This window comes from Geotrypetes seraphini, chromosome 12 (genome assembly GCF_902459505.1).
Source record: "Geotrypetes seraphini chromosome 12, aGeoSer1.1, whole genome shotgun sequence".
Classification (NCBI taxonomy): domain Eukaryota; kingdom Metazoa; phylum Chordata; class Amphibia; order Gymnophiona; family Dermophiidae; genus Geotrypetes; species Geotrypetes seraphini.
Genome location: NC_047095.1, coordinates 58,914,123 through 58,933,270, shown reverse-complemented (window position 1 = coordinate 58,933,270; position 19,148 = coordinate 58,914,123). Strand labels below are relative to the sequence as shown.

At 48.4% G+C, this 19,148-nt stretch overlaps 1 protein-coding gene across 2 annotated transcripts in view; it reads right to left on the bottom strand.

Moving 5' to 3' along the window:
- Window positions 1-19,148, bottom strand: part of CC2D1B (coiled-coil and C2 domain containing 1B) — a 154,860-nt gene that overhangs the window by 38,079 nt on the left and 97,633 nt on the right. For both annotated transcript variants that reach the window (XM_033916368.1, XM_033916367.1), the window contains one exon: window positions 14,979-15,100. In XM_033916368.1, coding sequence (XP_033772259.1) covers window positions 14,979-15,100 — 122 coding nt within the window. The remainder of the gene's footprint in view (window positions 1-14,978; window positions 15,101-19,148) is intronic.

The window sequence follows — 19,148 nt, the reverse complement described above, 5'->3', positions numbered from 1 at the left end:
GGAAAATGAATTATATATGTCAAAAATTGCAAGCAAGGACAAACACCTTGGGATTTGTGCAAAGACCAAAAGCGTGCTGAAGTAACCCCTTTGCCAAATGCTGCACTGTAAGGAATTGTTTGGGTTGCATACAAGGCCAGCTGCAAATTCATTCTCAAGATGGCTAGGGTGTAGCAGCTAAATGTAGTACAGGGCTGAAGCACAGTCAAAGACAATCAGGGTCAACCCTGGCTTTAAGTTGTCTACATCTATTCCCAATTTTACCATCACCACTGAATGGTATGATATAATCAACTTGTGACACTTCTAGAAAGGTACAGTCACTTCTACAGTTGTGCAGAGCATTTTACCATTACATGTCAAATGTACAGTGTTGCATACGCCTTTCAGCGCTATAGAAATTATAAATATTAGTAGAACGTGCCAACCACAATTTATTGTTGATATTGTTAAGTTCTTATTGGGCAATATCCAACTGCAGAATGATAATTAGGGCCTTCAATCTGTTGTATTTATCTTAGAGGCTGATTGAATTTCAAGTTTCAGTGCGGAAATTAGACCAAAATCCATTCTTTGCCTGGTTTCAGCTGATAGGTTATTTTTGGTCAAAAATGATCATGTACTGTTGAAGCCAAAAATCTGTGCTTTGTCTCAATTGCCTCCTTTCCTCCCTGAGCGCTTCCTCCCTTCCAACTGTAGGCCTTTCTGCTTGGTCTACCTTGGTGAAGGTATGTGGTGCAGTGGCCAGGCCAAATAGTAGGGCCAAGAGCTAGAAGTGCTGCTTCAGAACATAGATCTGCAAGAACTACCTGTGCTCTGGAAAAATGAGAATATGCAGACAGGTCTCTATCAAATCAAGAGAGGTGAGAAATTCCCCCGGCACCACTGAAGCAATGACCGACTGTACCGTCTCCATGCGGAAAGAGGGTATCTTAAGGGCCGCATTGACCAACTTGAGATCCAGAATTGGCCTCCAGTTTTCTGAATCTCTTGTGGGCACTATAAAGTATATGGAGTATCTGCCTAAGCCTGATTATTTATTTATATAATTCAGTTTCTATCCCATTGTCCCCCAGAAGCTCAGAACGGGTTACAGGTTTAACATATCTAATTTCTGTACAAGTTTACGATACAAATTTTTATCCTAACTTGATACATACTAGGGTTTAATATTAATATGTATAATATACAGTTTACTGGTTAAAATTTGCTATAGTTGTCCTTACGGTACAAGGTTTTCAGTACAAGTTATGTCCTAATTTGACAAACAGAAAGTTAAAGTGTATGAAACAAGTTATCTTTATGTGACGCATACCGATTCCGATACCAATATATATTTCTTTGTAGTCTATCGGTCAAGGGTTGGGGTTTAGGTGAAGAGGTATGTTTTTATTGCTTATTAAAGTTGAGGAGTCCTTCCAGGGATCTGATCTGGGGGGACAGCCGATTCCAGTGGTTCAGTATGAAGTGTGAGTAGGACCGCCGCTTTGTGGTTTGCAGTTGAAGGGCACGACCAGGGGGCATTTTGAGGCATATTTCATCCTGGAGTGAAGGGATCGGTTCGGTACATATGGAGGAAGCTTAGTCGTCATGTAGGCTGGTGCCATGTCATGCAAGGATTTGAATGCTAGCATCAAGCCCTTGAAGACACAACGTTTGGTTATGTGCAGCCAGTGAGCCAACGTTAGAGCCTGAGAGACAGGGTCACGGGCACAGAGGTTTTTCAGAAGCCTTATCGCCACGTTTTGAACATGCTGGAGACATCATACATTCTTCACCGTGAGACCGTTGAATAGCACATTGCAGTAATCCATGCGGGAGAGTACTAGGTCTCAGAGCAGTTGGGCAAAGTCAGACTCTGAAAAGTAGTTCCTTATTAATTAATAGAATGCTAGAAAATCCAGTAGCCTTGACATATGATACTATATTATTTGGAACAACAATGAGAGCAAGAAGTCAAATATCATCAAATAATAACAAACTTCTTTTTATTTTAACTGGAATAGCAATACAACAAATCACATTCAATTGGAAAAAACATGACAGATTAAATTACACATTCTGGTGGAATTCTGTATGCCATATATACAAAATGGAGCTCATATAAATGAATTTCAAAAAATATGGAAACCATTAACTGAATATTGTAAAGAATGATTAATTTTCCCATATATAGAAGTTGATTAGAGAGAAAAATGGATGAGATCATATTTCTAAATACTATATAATATATTAATACTTGATATATAATATGATATATGGAAAGAATAAATTTAAAAATTTAATTCATATATTACTGAATAGAAGGGAGGGGGGAGGGGATGGGTTATTATTATATTAACTAAGAATTATATAAATTTAGTTTTCTGAAATATTAATATGAATTTTATATTTTCTTTTGATGTAACATGAAAATGAATAAAGATTTCTCATTCTGTATTGATAGGGAGGGAGGGAGGGATGGGAGATTATTATATTCAATAACTTTATAATATATTGATTTTCTAAAGAAATGTTAAATTTGATATTAATATGTGAGTTAATCAAGTGTGTTTGTTCAAGTTTATAATGAATTTATTTAAAAACACTTGTTGTAACATAAGAAAATGAAGGAGAAATTAGGTTCTTACCTGCTAATTTACTTTCTTTTAGCTTCTCCAGACCAGTAGAGGTTAACTTTACGAATGGGTATATATCTAATCATGACCAGCAGGTGGAGACTGAAAACAAAACTTTGGGACAGTATATCCTAGCCCCTCCTCTCTATTTCCCTCAGTCTGCCGAATAGCCAAGCAGAACCAAGAACTGGACAAAAAACAGAGAGAAAACACAATACTCCGAAAGGAGTAACAAATAACATACCCAAAAATGCTGTTGGAAAATGCAGAGGAGAAATTCCCGAAGGAAGAATGTCCCCACAGCTCGCCAGCTAAGCCAGCCGAGCCACAGCCGCTGTTCTTCAATTCTCCCCGGCCCTAGAAAAATACTAGAACCCGCAGCAAAAAACAAAAACTGCCCGCACAACAGCCCCAACAACAACAACAACAGACAGGGTGGGGACCTCTACTGGTCTGGAGAAGCTAAAAGAAAGTAAATTAGCAGGTAAGAACCTAATTTCTCCTTCTTTAGCACTCTCCAGACCAGTAGAGGTTAACTTTACGAATGGGACGTACCAAAGCAGTCCCTCTCACGGGCGGGACCCCCGAAGGGCCGATACCAGTACACGCTCACCGAACACCGCGTCCCGACGCGCCTGCACATCGACCCGATAATGACGAACAAAGGAATGCAAGGAGGACCAAACCGCAGCCTTACAAATATCCACTGGAGGCACGAGCGACAACTCAGCCCAAGAAGCCGCCTGACCCCGAGTGGAATGAGCCTTGAGAAACTCCGGAACCGGCTGCTGTTTCAGAAGATAAGCGGAAGCAATCGTCTCCTTGATCCAGCGCGCAATCGACGCCTTAGAAGCGCCAGCTCCCCGACGAAGACCCGCCAGGAGGACAAAGAGATGATCGGACTTCCGGAATTCCTGGGTCCGCTGCACATAAAATCGAAGGACCCGACCGACATCCAACTTGCGCAGCTGCCGTTGCTCAGAAGAGCCCTCCCGACCACCCAAGACCGGGAGAACCACCGATTGATTGACATGAAAAGGAGAAACAACCTTCAGCAGAAAGGAAGGAACAGGCCGCAAGACGACCCGCTCCCTAGAAAACTCCAAGAAGGGAGCCCTACAAGAGAAAGCCTGTAGCTCAGAAACACGCCTAGCAGACGTAATGGCCACCAAAAAGACCGCCTTCAAAGTAAGGTCCTTCAAAGAACAGTCGTCCAAGGGCTCGAAAGGCGGACGCACCAAAACAGAGAGAACCAGATTAAGATCCCAAGAGGGAACCGAGGGCCGTAGGGGAGGCCTAAGCAACTTGGCCGCCCGCAAAAACCGAATCACATCAGGAAGAGCCGATAAACGCTGACCTGACACCAACCCTCGAAAGGCCGACAGGGCCGCAAGGTGAACCCGGAGAGAAGACCAAGCCAGGCCTCTATCCAGGCCATCCTGCAAGAACTCTAGAATGATAGGCAGAGAAGCGCGAAAAGAGGTCACTCCCCGCGCCCGACACCATTCCTCAAATAGACGCCAAACCCGCACCTAAGCCCGAGAGGTAGAAAGCCTCCGGGACCCCAACAGTGTAGAGATCACCTTGTCTGAATATCCCTTCTTGCTAAGGCGACCCCTTTCAAGAGCCACGCCGTAAGACAGAAGGGAGACGGGTCGAACATGGGAATGGGACCCTGCATCAGAAGGTCGTCCGAGAGAGGCAGAGGAAGAGGATCCGTCACCAGGTGCCTCACCAGATCCGCATACCACGGACGGCGAGGCCAATCCGGCGCCACCAGCACCACCAAACCCGGATGGTGAACAATGCGAAGAAGTACTCTGCCCACCAGCGGCCAAGGAGGGAACACATACAACAGCCCCTCCGTTGGCCACTGCTGGACCAGAGCATCCAGACCCTCGGCCAGACCGTCCCTGCGACGACTGAAGAAGCGGGGCACTTTGGCATTGCCACCCGTGGCCATCAGGTCCATCAGGGGCTGCCCCCAAGCCTGCACTATCAACTGAAACGCCTCGGCGCCGAGACACCACTCTCCTGGATCTAGGAAGTGACGACTGAGGAAGTCTGCCTGAACATTTTCTACTCCGGCTATATGAGAGGCCGAGAGGTCCAGCAGATGGGACTCCGCCCAAACCATGAGCAGAGCCGCCTCCTGCGCCACCTGAGTGCTCTTGGTGCCCCCCTGACGATTGACATAAGCCACCGCCGTGGCATTGTCCGACAGCACTCTGACCGACTTGCCCAGCAACAGGGAGTGGAAAGCCAACAGCGCCAGACGGACCGCTCTGGTCTCCAACACGTTGATCGACCAGGCGGCCTCCTCTGCGGACCAGGTGCCCTGAGCTGAGTGACCCAAACACTGAGCCCCCCAACCCAGGAGACTCGCATCCGTCAGGAGCACCGTCCACTGCGGGAGATCCAGACCCACCCCCTGAACTAGGTGAGGGGTCTGGAGCCACCAACGCAGACTGCAGCGCGCCAAGCCTCGCAGGGGAACCGGAACATCCATCCCGTGCCTCTGGGGAGACCACCTCCGGAGCAGAGCATACTGGAGAGGACGCATGTGGGCCCGCGCCCACCTCACCACGTCCAGGGACGCTGCCATCGACCCCAAGACCTGGAGGAAATCTCGCGCCCGAGGACACCGGGACGCCAAAAGCAGGTGAATCTGAGATTGCAATTTGCTCACCCGGCCCTCTGGGAGGAAGACCTTCCCCAAGGAGGTGTCGAACAGCACCCCTAGGTACTCCAGACGCTGAGCCGGGACCAACCGACTCTTGGAAAGGTTGACCACCCAGCCCAGCGACCGGAGAAACTCCACCACCCGAGCAGTAACCCGGGAGCTTTCCTGCAACGACTTTGCCCGAATTAACCAGTCGTCCAGGTAGGGGTGTACCAGGATGCCCTCCGACCGCAAGGCTGCCGCGACGACCACCATCACCTTGGTGAACGTCCGAGGAGCCGTGGCCAGCCCAAAGGGAAGCGCACAGAACTGATAGTGCCGACCCAAGATCGCAAAGCGCAGGAAACGCTGATGAGATGCCCGAATGGGAACATGCAAGTAGGCCTCCGTCAGATCGAGAGAAGTGAGAAACTCCCCTGGCTGAACCGCCAGAATGACCGACCGCAGAGTTTCCATACGGAAAGAGGGAATCTTGAGAGCCCTGTTGACCCCTTTCAAATCGAGGATGGGCCGAAAAGTCCCCTCCTTCTTGGGCACCACAAAGTAAATGGAGTACCTGCCCGTGCCCCACTCCGGAGGGGGCACCGGAACAACTGCCCTGAGATCCAGCAAGCGCTGAAGGGTCTGGCGAAAAGCCTGCGTCTTCCCCGGAGTCTGACATGGAGAAGCGAGGAAAAAATCCGGCAGAGAGCGGGCGAACTCCAGGGCATAACCGTCCCGCACCACCTCCAGGACCCACTGATCGGACGTGATCTCGGCCCATTTGGGGAAAAAAAATCGCGCAGCCGGGCCCCCACCGGAACCAAAGGGGGCGCCGGCAAGGCGTCATTGTGCAGGATGGGAAGCGGGGGAACCGGCGGAGGGATTCCCTGCCCCCCGACGGGCCCCCCGAAAGGGCTGCATGTGCTGGAAGAACCGACCCCGGGAAAATCCCGGAGACTGGAAAGAAGCAGCCCCACGCCCAGGGCGATACTTGCGAAATTCCCGCAAACGCCCCCGGGCCGCACCCCCCTGAGACGCCGGGCGGGCACGGTCCTCCGGCAGACGGGGAACCTTCGAGTCCGACAGAGTCTGAATCAACTTATCCAAGTCCTCTCCAAACAAAAACGACCCCCGAAAGGGAAATTTAGTAAGCTTAGCTTTGGACGCAGCATCCGCCGCCCAAGCGCGCAGCCACAACACACGCCTTGCGGCCACGCCAAAAGCCATAGACTTAGCCGAGATCCGCACCAAGTCATATAGAGCATCTGAGAGGAATGAGGCCGCCATCTCAATCTTCGCTACCTCCTGATCCACCAGAGACCAGTCGTCAGACTCTCGATCCAAGACACGCTCAGCCCACCGAAACACGGCGCGAGCGACCAGACCCCCACAAATAGCCGCCTGGACCCCAAAAGCAGAAACCTGAAAATTTTGCTTAAGAATGTTCTCCAATTTGCGCTCCTCAGAGTCCCGCAAGGCAGAACCCGCCCTCAACAGGCACGGTATGCCGCTTGGAAATTGCCGAGACCACCGCATCCACGACTGGCGAAGCTAACGTAGCCCGATCCCCTTCAGGAATGGGATACAGGCGAGCCATGCTGCGCGCCAGCCGAAACGGCGTCTCCGGCGTTTTCCACTGCTCCAGAATAATATCCCGAATATCCTGATGCATAGGAAAAGAGCGGGAAACGGAACGGATCCCCCGTAACAGGGGGTCCCCCACACGCGGAGTCTCCGGCGGCGCGTCCTCAAAACTCAAAAACCTGCTGAATAAGGTCAGGCAGCTCATCTTTCTGAAAAAGGCGCACCACGGACGCCTCGTCACTGGAGAACGGGAAATCCGACAACCCGCCGCCAGCTTCCGTCCCCTCCAGAGTCCTGGAATTCCTCCGAAGGGTCCAGGTCCTCCTCCAGACCGACACGTTCCTCCGACCACAAAGTCTCGTCCCACGACACCCGCGGACGCTTGGACATGGGAGGCGGCGGAGGGGACGTCACGTCAGACGAGAGAGGCAAAGCCGCAGGGAGCGCGGAGGAAACCCCACCCCCCGAAACCCCCTGGGCGCAACCGGGACCCCCAGCCGCCTGAAAATAGGCTCTGCATAAAGAAAAGAAAAATTCAGGAGAAAAACCCCCCGAGGGTCCCAAGGGACTCCCTGCCACAGCAGGGGACCCAGGAGAACCTTGCCCCTGCATAGTCAAAACAGGGGGAAGGTCACCTGAGGTGGAAGACAAAATGGAGGGGCCAGACAGAGAAGGAGAAATTAGGTTCTTACCTGCTAATTTACTTTCTTTTAGCTTCTCCAGACCAGTAGAGGTTAACTTTACGAATGGGTATATATCTAATCATGACCAGCAGGTGGAGACTGAAAACAAAACTTTGGGACAGTATATCCTAGCCCCTCCTCTCTATTTCCCTCAGTCTGCCGAATAGCCAAGCAGAACCAAGAACTGGAAAACAACAGAGAGAAAAAACAATACTCCAAAAGGAGTAACAAATAACATACCCAAAATGCTGTTGGAAAATGCAGAGGAGAAATTCCCGAAGGAAGAATGTCCCCACAGCTCGCCAGCTAAGCCAGCCGAGCCACAGCCGCTGTTCTTCAATTCTCCCCGGCCCTAGAAAAATACTAGAACCCGCAGCAAAAACCAAAAACTGCCCGCGCAACAGCCCCAACAACAACAACAACAGACAGGGTGGGGACCTCTACTGGTCTGGAGAAGCTAAAAGAAAGTAAATTAGCAGGTAAGAACCTAATTTCTCCTTCTTTAGCACTCTCCAGACCAGTAGAGGTTAACTTTACGAATGGGACGTACCAAAGCAGTCCCTCTCACGGGCGGGACCCCCGAAGGGCCGATACCAGTACACGCTCACCGAACACCGCGTCCCGACGCGCCTGCACATCAACCCGATAATGACGAACAAAGGAATGCAAGGAGGACCAAACCGCAGCCTTACAAATATCCACTGGAGGCACGAGCGACGACTCAGCCCAAGAAGCCGCCTGACCCCGAGTGGAATGAGCCTTGAGAAACTCCGGAACAGGCTGCTGTTTCAGAAGATAAGCGGAAGCAATCGTCTCCTTGATCCAGCGCGCAATAGTAGCCTTAGAAGCGCCCGCTCCCCGACGAGGACCCGCCAGGAGGACAAAGAGATGATCGGACTTCCGGAATTCCTGGGTCCGCTGCACATAAGAGCGAAGGACCCGACCGACATCCAACTTGCGCAGCTGCCGTTGCTCAGAAGAGCCCTCCCGACCACCCAAGACCGGGAGAACCACCGATTGATTGACATGAAAAGGAGAAACAACCTTCGGCAGAAAGGAAGGAACAGGCCGCAAGAAGACCCGCTCCCTAGAAAACTCCAAGAAGGGAGCCCTACAAGAGAAAGCCTGCAGCTCAGAAACACGCTTAGCAGAAGTAATGGCCACCAAAAAGACCGCCTTCAAAGTAAGGTCCTTCAAAGAACAGTCGTCCAAGGGCTCGAAAGGCGGACGCACCAAAACAGAGAGAACCAGATTAAGATCCCAAGAGGGAACCGAGGGCCGTAGGGGAGGCCTAAGCAACTTGGCCGCCCGCAAAAACCGAATCACATCAGGAAGAGCCGATAAACGCTGACCTGACACCAACCCTCGAAAGGCCGACAGGGCCGCAATATGAACCCGGAGAGAAGACCAAGCCAGGCCTCTATCCAGGCCATCCTGCAAGAACTCCAGAATGTTAGGCAGATAAGCGCGAAAAGAGGTCACTCCCCGCGCCCGACACCATTCCTCAAAGAGACGTCAAACCCGCACATAAGCCCGAGAGGTAGAAAGCCTCCGGGACCCCAACAGTGTAGAGATCACCTTGTCTGAATATCCCTTCTTGCTAAGGCGACCCCTTTCAAGAGCCACGCCGTAAGACAGAAGGGAGACGGGTCGAACATGGGAATGGGACCCTGCATCAGAAGGTCGTCCGAGAGAGGCAGAGGAAGAGGATCCGCTACCAGGTGCCTCACCAGATCCGCATACCACGGACGGCGAGGCCAATCCGGCGCCACCAGCACCACCAAACCCGGATGGTGAACAATGCGAAGAAGCACTCTGCCCACCAGCGGCCAAGGAGGGAACACATACAACAGCCCCTCCGTTGGCCACTGCTGGACCAGAGCATCCAGACCCTCGGCCAGACCGTCCCTGCGACGACTGAAGAAGCGGGGCACTTTGGCGTTGCCACCCGTGGCCATCAGGTCCATCAGGGGCTGCCCCCAAGCCTGCACTATCAACTGAAACGCCTCGGCGCCGAGACACCACTCTCCTGGATCTAGAAAGTGACGACTGAGGAAGTCTGCCTGAACATTTTCTACTCCGGCTATATGAGAGGCCGAGAGGTCCAGCAGATGGGATTCCGCCCAAACCATGAGCAGAGCCGCCTCCTGCGCCACCTGAGTGCTCTTGGTGCCCCCCTGACGATTGACCTAAGCCACCGCCGTGGCATTGTCCGACAGCACTCTGACCGACTTGCCCAGCAACAGGGAGTGGAAAACCAAAAGCGCCAGACGGACCGCTCTGGTCTCCAACACGTTGATCGACCAGGCGGCCTCCTCCGCGGACCAGGTGCCCTGAGCTGAGTGACCCAAACACTGAGCCCCCCAACCCAGGAGACTCGCATCCGTCAGGAGCACCGTCCACTGCGGGAGATCCAGACCCACCCCCTGAACTAGGTGAGGGGTCTGGAGCCACCAACGCAGACTGCAGCGCGCCAAGCCTCGCAGGGGGACCGGAACATCCATCCCGTGCCTCTGGGGAGACCACCTCCGGAGCAGAGCATACTGGAGAGGACGCATGTGGGCCCGCGCCCACCTCACCACGTCCAGGGACGCCGCCATCGACCCCAAGACCTGGAGGAAATCTCGCGCCCGAGGACACCGGGACGCCAAAAGCAGGCGAATCTGAGATTGCAATTTGCTCACCCGGCCCTCTGGGAGGAAGACCCTCCCCAAAGAGGTGTCGAACAGCACCCCTAGGTACTCCAGACGCTGAGCCGGGACCAACCGACTCTTGGAAAGGTTGACCACCCAGCCCAGCGACCGGAGAAACTCCACCACCCGAGCAGTAAACCGGGAGCTTTCCTGCAACGACTTTGCCCGAATTAACCAGTCGTCCAGGTAGGGGTGTACCAGGATGCCCTCCGACCGCAAGGCTGCCGCGACGACCACCATCACCTTGGTGAACGTCCGAGGAGCCGTGGCCAGCCCAAAGGGAAGCGCACAGAACTGAAAGTGCCGACCCAAGATCGCAAAGCGCAGGAAACGCTGATGAGAGGCCCGAATGGGAACATGCAAGTAGGCCTCCGTCAGATCGAGAGAAGTGAGAAACTCCCCCGGCTGAACCGCCAGAATGACCGACCGCAGAGTTTCCATACGGAAAGAGGGAATCTTGAGAGCCCTGTTGACCCCTTTCAAATCGAGGATGGGCCGAAAGGTCCCCTCCTTCTTGGGCACCACAAAGTAAATGGAGTACCTGCCCGTGCCCCACTCCGGAGGGGGCACCGGAACAACTGCCCTGAGATCTAGCAAGCGCTGAAGGGTCTGGCGAAAAGCCTGCGTCTTCCCCGGAGTCTGACATGGAGAAGCGAGGAAAAAATCCGGCAGAGAGCGGGCGAACTCCAGGGCATAACCGTCCCGCACCACCTCCAGGACCCACTGATCGGACGTGATCTCGGCCCATTTGGGGAAAAATTCGCGCAGCCGGGCCCCCACCGGAACCAAAGGGGGCGCCGGCAAGGCGTCATTGTGCAGGACGGGAAGCGGGGGAACCGGCGGAGGGATTCCCTGCCCCCCGACGGGCCCCCCGAAAGGGCTGCATGCGCTGGAAGAACCGACCCCGGGAAAATCCCGGAGACTGGAAAGAAGCAGCCCCACGCCCAGGGCGATACTTGCGAAAATCCCGCAAACGCCCCCGGGCCGCACCCCCCCGAGACGCCGGACGGGCACGGTCCTCCGGCAGACGGGGAACTTTCGAGTCCGACAAAGTCTGAATCAACTTATCCAAGTCCTCTCCAAACCAAAACGACCCCCGAAAGGGAAATTCAGTAAGCTTAGCTTTGGACGCAGCATCCGCCGCCCAAGCGCGCAGCCACAACACACGCCTTGCGGCCACGCCAAAAGCCATAGACTTAGCCGAGATCCGCACCAAGTCATATAGAGCATCTGAGAGGAATGAGGCCGCCATCTCAATCTTCGCTACCTCCTGATCCACCAGAGACCAGTCGTCAGACTCTCGATCCAAGACCCGCTCCGCCCACCGAAACACGGCGCGAGCGACCAGTCCCCCACAAATAGCCGCCTGGACCCCAAAGGCAGAGACCTGAAAATTTTGCTTAAGGATGCTCTCCAATTTGCGCTCCTCAGAGTCCCGCAAGGCAGAACCGCCCTCAACAGGCACGGTATGCCGCTTGGAAATTGCCGAGACCACCGCATCCACGACTGGCGAAGCTAACGTAGCCCGATCCCCTTCCGGAATGGGATACAGGCGAGCCATGCTGCGCGCCAGCCGAAACGGCGTCTCCGGCGTTTTCCACTGCTCCAGAATAATATCCCGAATATCCTGATGCATAGGAAAAGAGCGGGAAACGGAACGGATCCCCCGTAACAGGGGGTCCCCCACACGCGGAGTCTCCGGCGGCGCGTCCTCAAAACGCAAAAACGCAGAAACCTGCTGAATAAGGTCAGGCAGCTCATCTTTCTGAAAAAGGCGCACCACGGACGCCTCGTCACTGGAGAACGGGAAATCCGACAACCCGCCGCCAGCTTCCGTCCCCTCCAGAGTCCTGGAATTCCTCCGAAGGGTCCAGGTCCTCCTCCAGACCGACACGTTCCTCCGACCACAAAGTCTCGTCCCACGACACCCGCGGACGCTTGGACAAGGGAGGCGGCGGAGGGGACGTCACGTCAGACGAGAGAGGCAAAGCCGCAGGGAGCGCGGAGGAAAACCCACCCCCCGAAACCCCCTGGGCGCAACCGGGACCCCCAGCCGCCTGAAAATAGGCTCTGCATAAAGAAAAGAAAAATTCAGGAGAAAAACCCCCCGAGGGTCCCAAGGTTCTCCCTGCCACAGCAGGGGACCCAGCAGAACCTTGCCCCTGCATAGTCAAAACAGGGGGAAGGTCACCTGAGGTGGAAGACAAAATGGAGGGGCCAGACAGAGAAGATGGCGGTTTTCCCGCCAAAAAAGCTCCCTCCATAGCCTGAAGCGGCTGAGAAACCTGAATAGTCTCAGCCGCTAAAGCAGGCAAGCCGGCATCAGCTGTCAAAAAATCAGCTGAGAGGGAATCCTCTAAAACCCGACCGTCGGCGGTTCGGGGAATCCCTCCGTGGGCGGACGGAGAAGACCGGGCTTCCCCACCGTTCCCTGCCGACTCGCGAGGCACCATCGGCGGGGAGCTCTGGGCGCCTGCAGCCGCTGCCGACGGAGCTCCTCCACCGCACCGGCCTGAACACCGCTTGCACAGGCCGGCCGCGAGTGCCTCGCGTCTGGAGCACAATGAGCACTTTTTCCCTTTAGAAGTGCTCATTGCTCCATACGCGACCTAGCTGCAAAAAAGTGCCGGTTAGGTGAAAAAATACAGTAAAATACAGTTTTCTTAAAGGGATACAACCCTCCAGACCAGCACTACCTCAGGATTTTTTTTTTTTTTTTTTACAGAACAGACTCCACAGGCTCTCAAAGCAATATGCCTTGCTTGATTTAGGGGGCAAGGCTTACTGCTGAGGCTCCTCTAAAAAAATGTGGGGAGGTGGAGGAAGTGGGGGGAGGGACCCCGCTCGTGACCCGCCGGGTTTGACACCCCCGAGGTCGGACGAACCCCCAAACAGAGTCCGCCCAAGCTCCGTCCGGCTAAAAACAGGGACAAAAAACCCCCTAAACAAATTCCAACAGCCCTACCAAGGGAGATGGGTACAGATCACTCAACACCTGCTGGAGACTGAAAGAAGACTGAGGGAAATAGAGAGGAGGGGCTAGGATATACTGTCCCAAAGTTTTGTTTTCAGTCTCCACCTGCTGGTCATGATTAGATATATACCCATTCGTAAAGTTAACCTCTACTGGTCTGGAGAGTGCTAAAGAATAAAGATTTATAAAGAAAAAATGGGTCTCCTGGGTCTCTACTATCTTGTCCTGTCTATATCTCTCAGCTGTACTTACCCCTCATCTACATATTAAGAAGTTTCATTGTACTATATCAATAGTGTTGGCATCATACAGTATCCATTATTTGAATGTTCTGACATGGATCTGTTAAGGTGTTTCATTTATATTCTGCTGACATCAGGAGTATCATATCCATGTTTTGTCATGCTGGTCTGATCTATCCATATGCGAATGCATTAAAGATTGGACTCCTGAAGGCGACACTCATATTGTGCCAAAACACTGGCCGTGCAGAATCAGTATTGGTTCAGAATTTAAATAAAGATCCCTTTGGAAAGGTCTCTATATCTCTACTTTACATTGTGTTGTCTTCAATATCGTAGAGGTTGTCCTTTTTGGATTGCCCTATTTGGATATCATTCGTATTCTGACATCATCATATATGATTGTTTTATAGCGCTAAACTAAACTAAACCTTAAGTTTATATACCGCATCCTCTCCATAATTACAGAGCTCAGCACGGTTTACAAGAGCTTAATATAGGAAGGAATAACACATTGGGTATGGAGGTTGAGTAGTATAGGGGGAGGAGAGCATTACATTTTTGTGAAAAGTCTAGTTTTCAGGTGCTTATGGAAGGAGCCCTGATTCCGTAGTGGGGCAGTAAGATTATTCCAAAGCCCTGTGATTCTGAAGAAGAGAGATTTTCCCAATTTTCCCGTGTAGATGATACCTTTTAGTGCTGTTAAAATGTCTATATTTCTGATACTGTATCATGTTAGTCCTACTACTAGAATTCAAATTGCGATTCCAAGTTTACCTCATTGATTTGCTTCTATTTGGTCATTTTAATATTGTAATGCTGTTAACAAAATTATAAGCTTTATGTCAATCACTCAAGCCCATCTTGGGTGAATCTTTTTCATAAATGCTGTTAATAAATCCCAGTAAATAAATACTTTTTTATTTATTAGGATTTATTTGCCATCTTTTTGAAGGAATTCACTCAAGGCAGTGTACAACAAGAATAAGTCAAACCTAAGCAATAGACAATTACAATAGTAAAAATATTCAATTAACAATACATAGTATAGCATAGTATGCTACATTACAATGCCATCAAAATATGCATTAAAACATTTTAATGGAAGGAGTATCTCCTAATAGAGTAACAGAAGTTAGAAAATAAGGGGACTAATTTGAAGAAAGTTGCACAAAGTCAGAATAGTGCTTGTAAGTTAGCTAGGGTAGGAGTGGATAAACATGTCCTGCTATTAAGGCTATAGTATGTGCAGACAGTATCATCCCTTGTGTGTGCGACTATCAAGTTAGTTACTTCTTCCATTAAAGGTCTGGATGCAAATGTATCTCTTACATACTCATTGTGGTAATCCAGAAAACCAGACTGGCTAGGTGTGTCCCCAGGAGAGGGTTGAGAAGCGCAAATAATGTATGGGAAAATAATTTGTATGCAGATTTTTCATTTTCAGTACTCTTGTTAAGATGTATTACATATGCATAATCAACCAAATATAGCCCTTTATAGAAAAAGTGCACTATACCTCATCTTCCCCATCGTCCTCTTCTTTCAGTTCTGTATTTGCAAGTTTGCTGGCAGATTCCAGAATGCCAGCAATGGTGCTCTCACCTCCTGAATGTTCCATGCCAGGTATTGGAGGGAATCCTGAGGAAGGAAGAGTTTAGGTGATAAAAGGCACAACATTTCAGTTTCAGCATCTATGAGACAAACATGGTTTTTTCTGTTGCATAGAGCTTTTTGGACCCCTGTTCGTTTACAAAAACTAGATAGCTCTAAGTTTAATAGATGTTGGCATTGGCATTGTCATCTAAACCTGACTCAGGAAAGAAACCCTGATACCCTGTGTAAGATCCACCAGGCTAGCATGAAAATAGCATTTTTGAAGGCTTCCAGTCTGGGTACACTTGCAAATTGGTCAACTTGCAAACTGGAAACGTCAATCACTCCTCCTACACTTACTTGCTCCACTTCATCACTTCATCATGCTTCTATTCCTTTCTCTCCTCTCTTCTACCTTCCAAAGTATTTAGATCAATGCTGTCTTGTTAAAATGTTTATTTTATTTTTATTTTTCCTCTAACTCTACTTTTCACTTCTCTATTACCCTCCAGGTACTTTAGTTAGATTGTGAGCCTTCGGGACAGTAAGGGAATTTTTCAAGTACCTTTCTTATTTCTAATCTTAATGTATATTTTCTGTAAACCGCTTAGAACCTAACGGATGTAGCGGTATATAAGAAATAAATTACATTACATTACATTTTATTCTATTGTCCATTCATATTATTATTTTGGAAGTCAATTTGGCCGCAAATAAATAGGATGTTGGATAATCCAGTAGCCTTGACTTATGATACTATTTTATTCAGCACAGCAATGAGAGCAAAGAGTCAAATTTCTTCAAACAATAACAAACTTTTATTTATATTGACTGGGGTAGCAGTACAACAAACAACATACAATTGGAAAAATTATGATAGGCTAAACTATAACTTCTGGTGGAATTCCGTATGCCATATATATAAAATGGAGCGTGCATTAGCAACACAGAGAGGTTATTTTTGGTAAATTTCAGAAGATTTGGGGACATTAGCAGAATTCTGTAATGAATGATACCATTTTCCCATAATAAAATATCTGTTAGGAGGGGAGGTGGGTGGGTATAATTTTATGTTTTTTATCTCATAATATATATGTATTTGTCAATATCTTTATTATAATTGTAATTTGTAGTGGGAGGGGAGGGGAGGGGAGGGAGGGCTTTAAATTTTAGTAACAATTGTTATACATACTATATAATTAATCACCACTTAATTTAATTTTGTGAAACACACTATCCTCTTAATATTGTTGCGCTGTCGCACAAATACTTCATGTACTGTCATAAGATAATAGTGGAGACTATAGTGGAGCGACAGTCATTTGGAAGATGGTAGACTATCAGTATGAACTTGCTCGACAGTTGTCAGATAATGCTACATATAGATTACTTGATATTGATCCCACCGCACAACTAAAAACATGCATATTGAGGTTAACCCAGGAGGGTTTTGACGATGGGTTCGTTACCAAGCGTGAATTCCAGTTCCTAAATAAGGAGCATAGTACTGTACCGTGGATGTATTTGGCACCTAAAATCCACAAAAGTTTACATAAACCACCGGGGAGACCGATTATTTCATCGATAGATTCCATCCTTGAGCCTCTCTCTAAATATGTAGATCAATTTTTGAAACCTCTAGTTACACAGGGCAGTTCCTACATAAAGGACACGAGTCAATTTTTACTATGGTTGCAGTCGATAGACTTAAGGGACAACCCTACGATTTTGGTAACACTAGATGTGGTGTCACTATACACCTCTCTTCCCCAGGATAAGTGTTTGATAGTAGCACGAGAAGCTTTGGACACTCGACCTCGTCCACATCAAAGTCCCACTGAATTCATTTTAGATCTTTTAGAGCTAACTTTAAAAAATAATTTTTTCACTGATGGACAGAAATTGTATCTACAGACCAAAGGGGTGGCTATGGGGGCCACATGTGCTCCCTCAGTAGCCAACCTGTACATGAAAAATTATGAAGAGATCTTTTTGACTCTCCATAATTGGAGTGCATATGTAACAGGTTGGAAGAGATACATAGATGATGTCTTTATGATCTGGCAGGGTTCTCAAAATCATCTTTTAGAGTTTGTAGAATGGCTTAACAGCAGAGATAGCAACATTCAGTTTACTTATACCCAGTCAAGTTTGGGTATTAATTTTCTTGACACGTGGGTAACGATAGTAGAAAATCATCTTGAGTCTAAATTGTATACGAAACCCACAGATGTCACTACCCTGCTACAGTATGACAGCTGTCACCCCACAGTCCTAAAAGATAGCCTACCTTTAGCGCAATTTTTAAGGTTTAGGCGAGTATGCACCCATATAGAAGATTTCAAATCCTCAGCGAATAAGTTAGCAAAGAATTTAAAAAATAGAGGGTATCCTGGAAAAGTGATAAAGAAGTCTTACCGTAGGGCGAAACATAACCATCCAGAATGGCTTTTACGTTCTTCTGAGTCATCTAACCTTAGAAATCCTTATAGTCAAGATAGTGGCAGGGGGTTTGATATAGATAAAGAAGTACATACGTTTATACTTAGACACAATGCTGAATCTGAACACATAGCCACAGTTATTCGTAACCACTGGAGGATAGTGCAACGCAGTCCTTGTTTTGAACATTCTCAATTAAGGTTGACCTACAGTAGAGGTAGGAACTTTAGGGAACATCTTCGCTATAAACCTAGCTTGGAGCAGGGTAGTATAGACCGGGATGGGTCTCATTTAAAATGTGGTAGGTGCCAGATCTGTCCATTGACGATCCAAGGTAGTGTCTTCGAACATCCTAGAAATCATAGGCAATATAAATTACAACACAAAACTACGTGTAAATCAGATCATGTAGTGTATATTATCATGTGCCCTTGCCACAAAATTTATGTTGGGAAAACGACGAGACAGTTTAATATTCGGATGGCGGAGCATAAATCTTGTCTTAATCATCATAGAAAAGAAGCCCCGCTTGTAGCCCATTGTATGCAAAATAATCATGATTTTTATCAACTTAAGTGTATGATTATTGATAAGATTGAGGTTTCAGTAAGGGGAGGGGATAGGGGGAAAAAGTTGTTACAAACAGAACAACGGTGGATTGATCGTTTGGGTAGTCTGCAACCTCAAGGGTTAAATATAGCCATTAATTGGCAGACCTTCTTTTAAACGATGAGTGCAAACAAAAACAAAAATAAGAGTAAAGGAAATAGATATAATGAATGTATGAAAGTGGTGGTAATGCTTGAAACGGTGTGTATAATATAGGGTCAGCTGTTGATGTAAATATGTAGTAAATAGATGACGTATTCTTAAATGGATGGGGCTTGAATGGGGCGTTATACTCTTCATGTCCACCGGATGTGTCGTCAGACGCCAAGGTCAGGCTTTAAATGAGTATGTTTGTCGAGTTAACATATTCTCCGTTCTTTACATGTTGGGAACCCGGAGTAGAAGTGAGTGCCTCTGAGGCTCCTGGTTTTGTAAGGAGTGTGCTATGGATAAATGCGAGGTATGTGAAAATGTGATAGTTAGGTTCGAAAACGACCTAGGTGATTTTTGCTATATGAGAGCGTGGATAGCTGCCTAGATATGGTAGGTTGTTTAGTAGCTTAATGTTTTCAAAAGAATTAAAACATAACATTAGAATTAAAATTAAAACTATAAGTATAAGGTAAATGATAATATTATTAAGAGAGAAATAAACGGTGTTCCCATTAGCTAGCGCCATATTTCCTAATGTCAGCGCAAATAGTGTATAATGTGATAGTTAGCATTTTAGCTACCTTTTTAGAAGTAAGTTAATAGAGTTTGCTTTCTCTGTAGTGAATGATTATCGCTTTCCTGATGAAGCCCCGCGTTAAAGCTTGGGGGCGAAACGGAGATCTTCCGTAGAAGTGAAGTGAAGTGAAATTAAAAGAAGTGATTTAAAATATCGAAGTGGAATAAATTACTAGGAGAAACAAGAAAACAGAAAAAACAAGCTAAGTAATCCTGCACTATATGGAATAGCAGCGCATGAAGACATATGTCTATATAGATTTTATAAATAATTTATAAGAATAATTTAAATGATTTATTAAAAAGAAAAAAA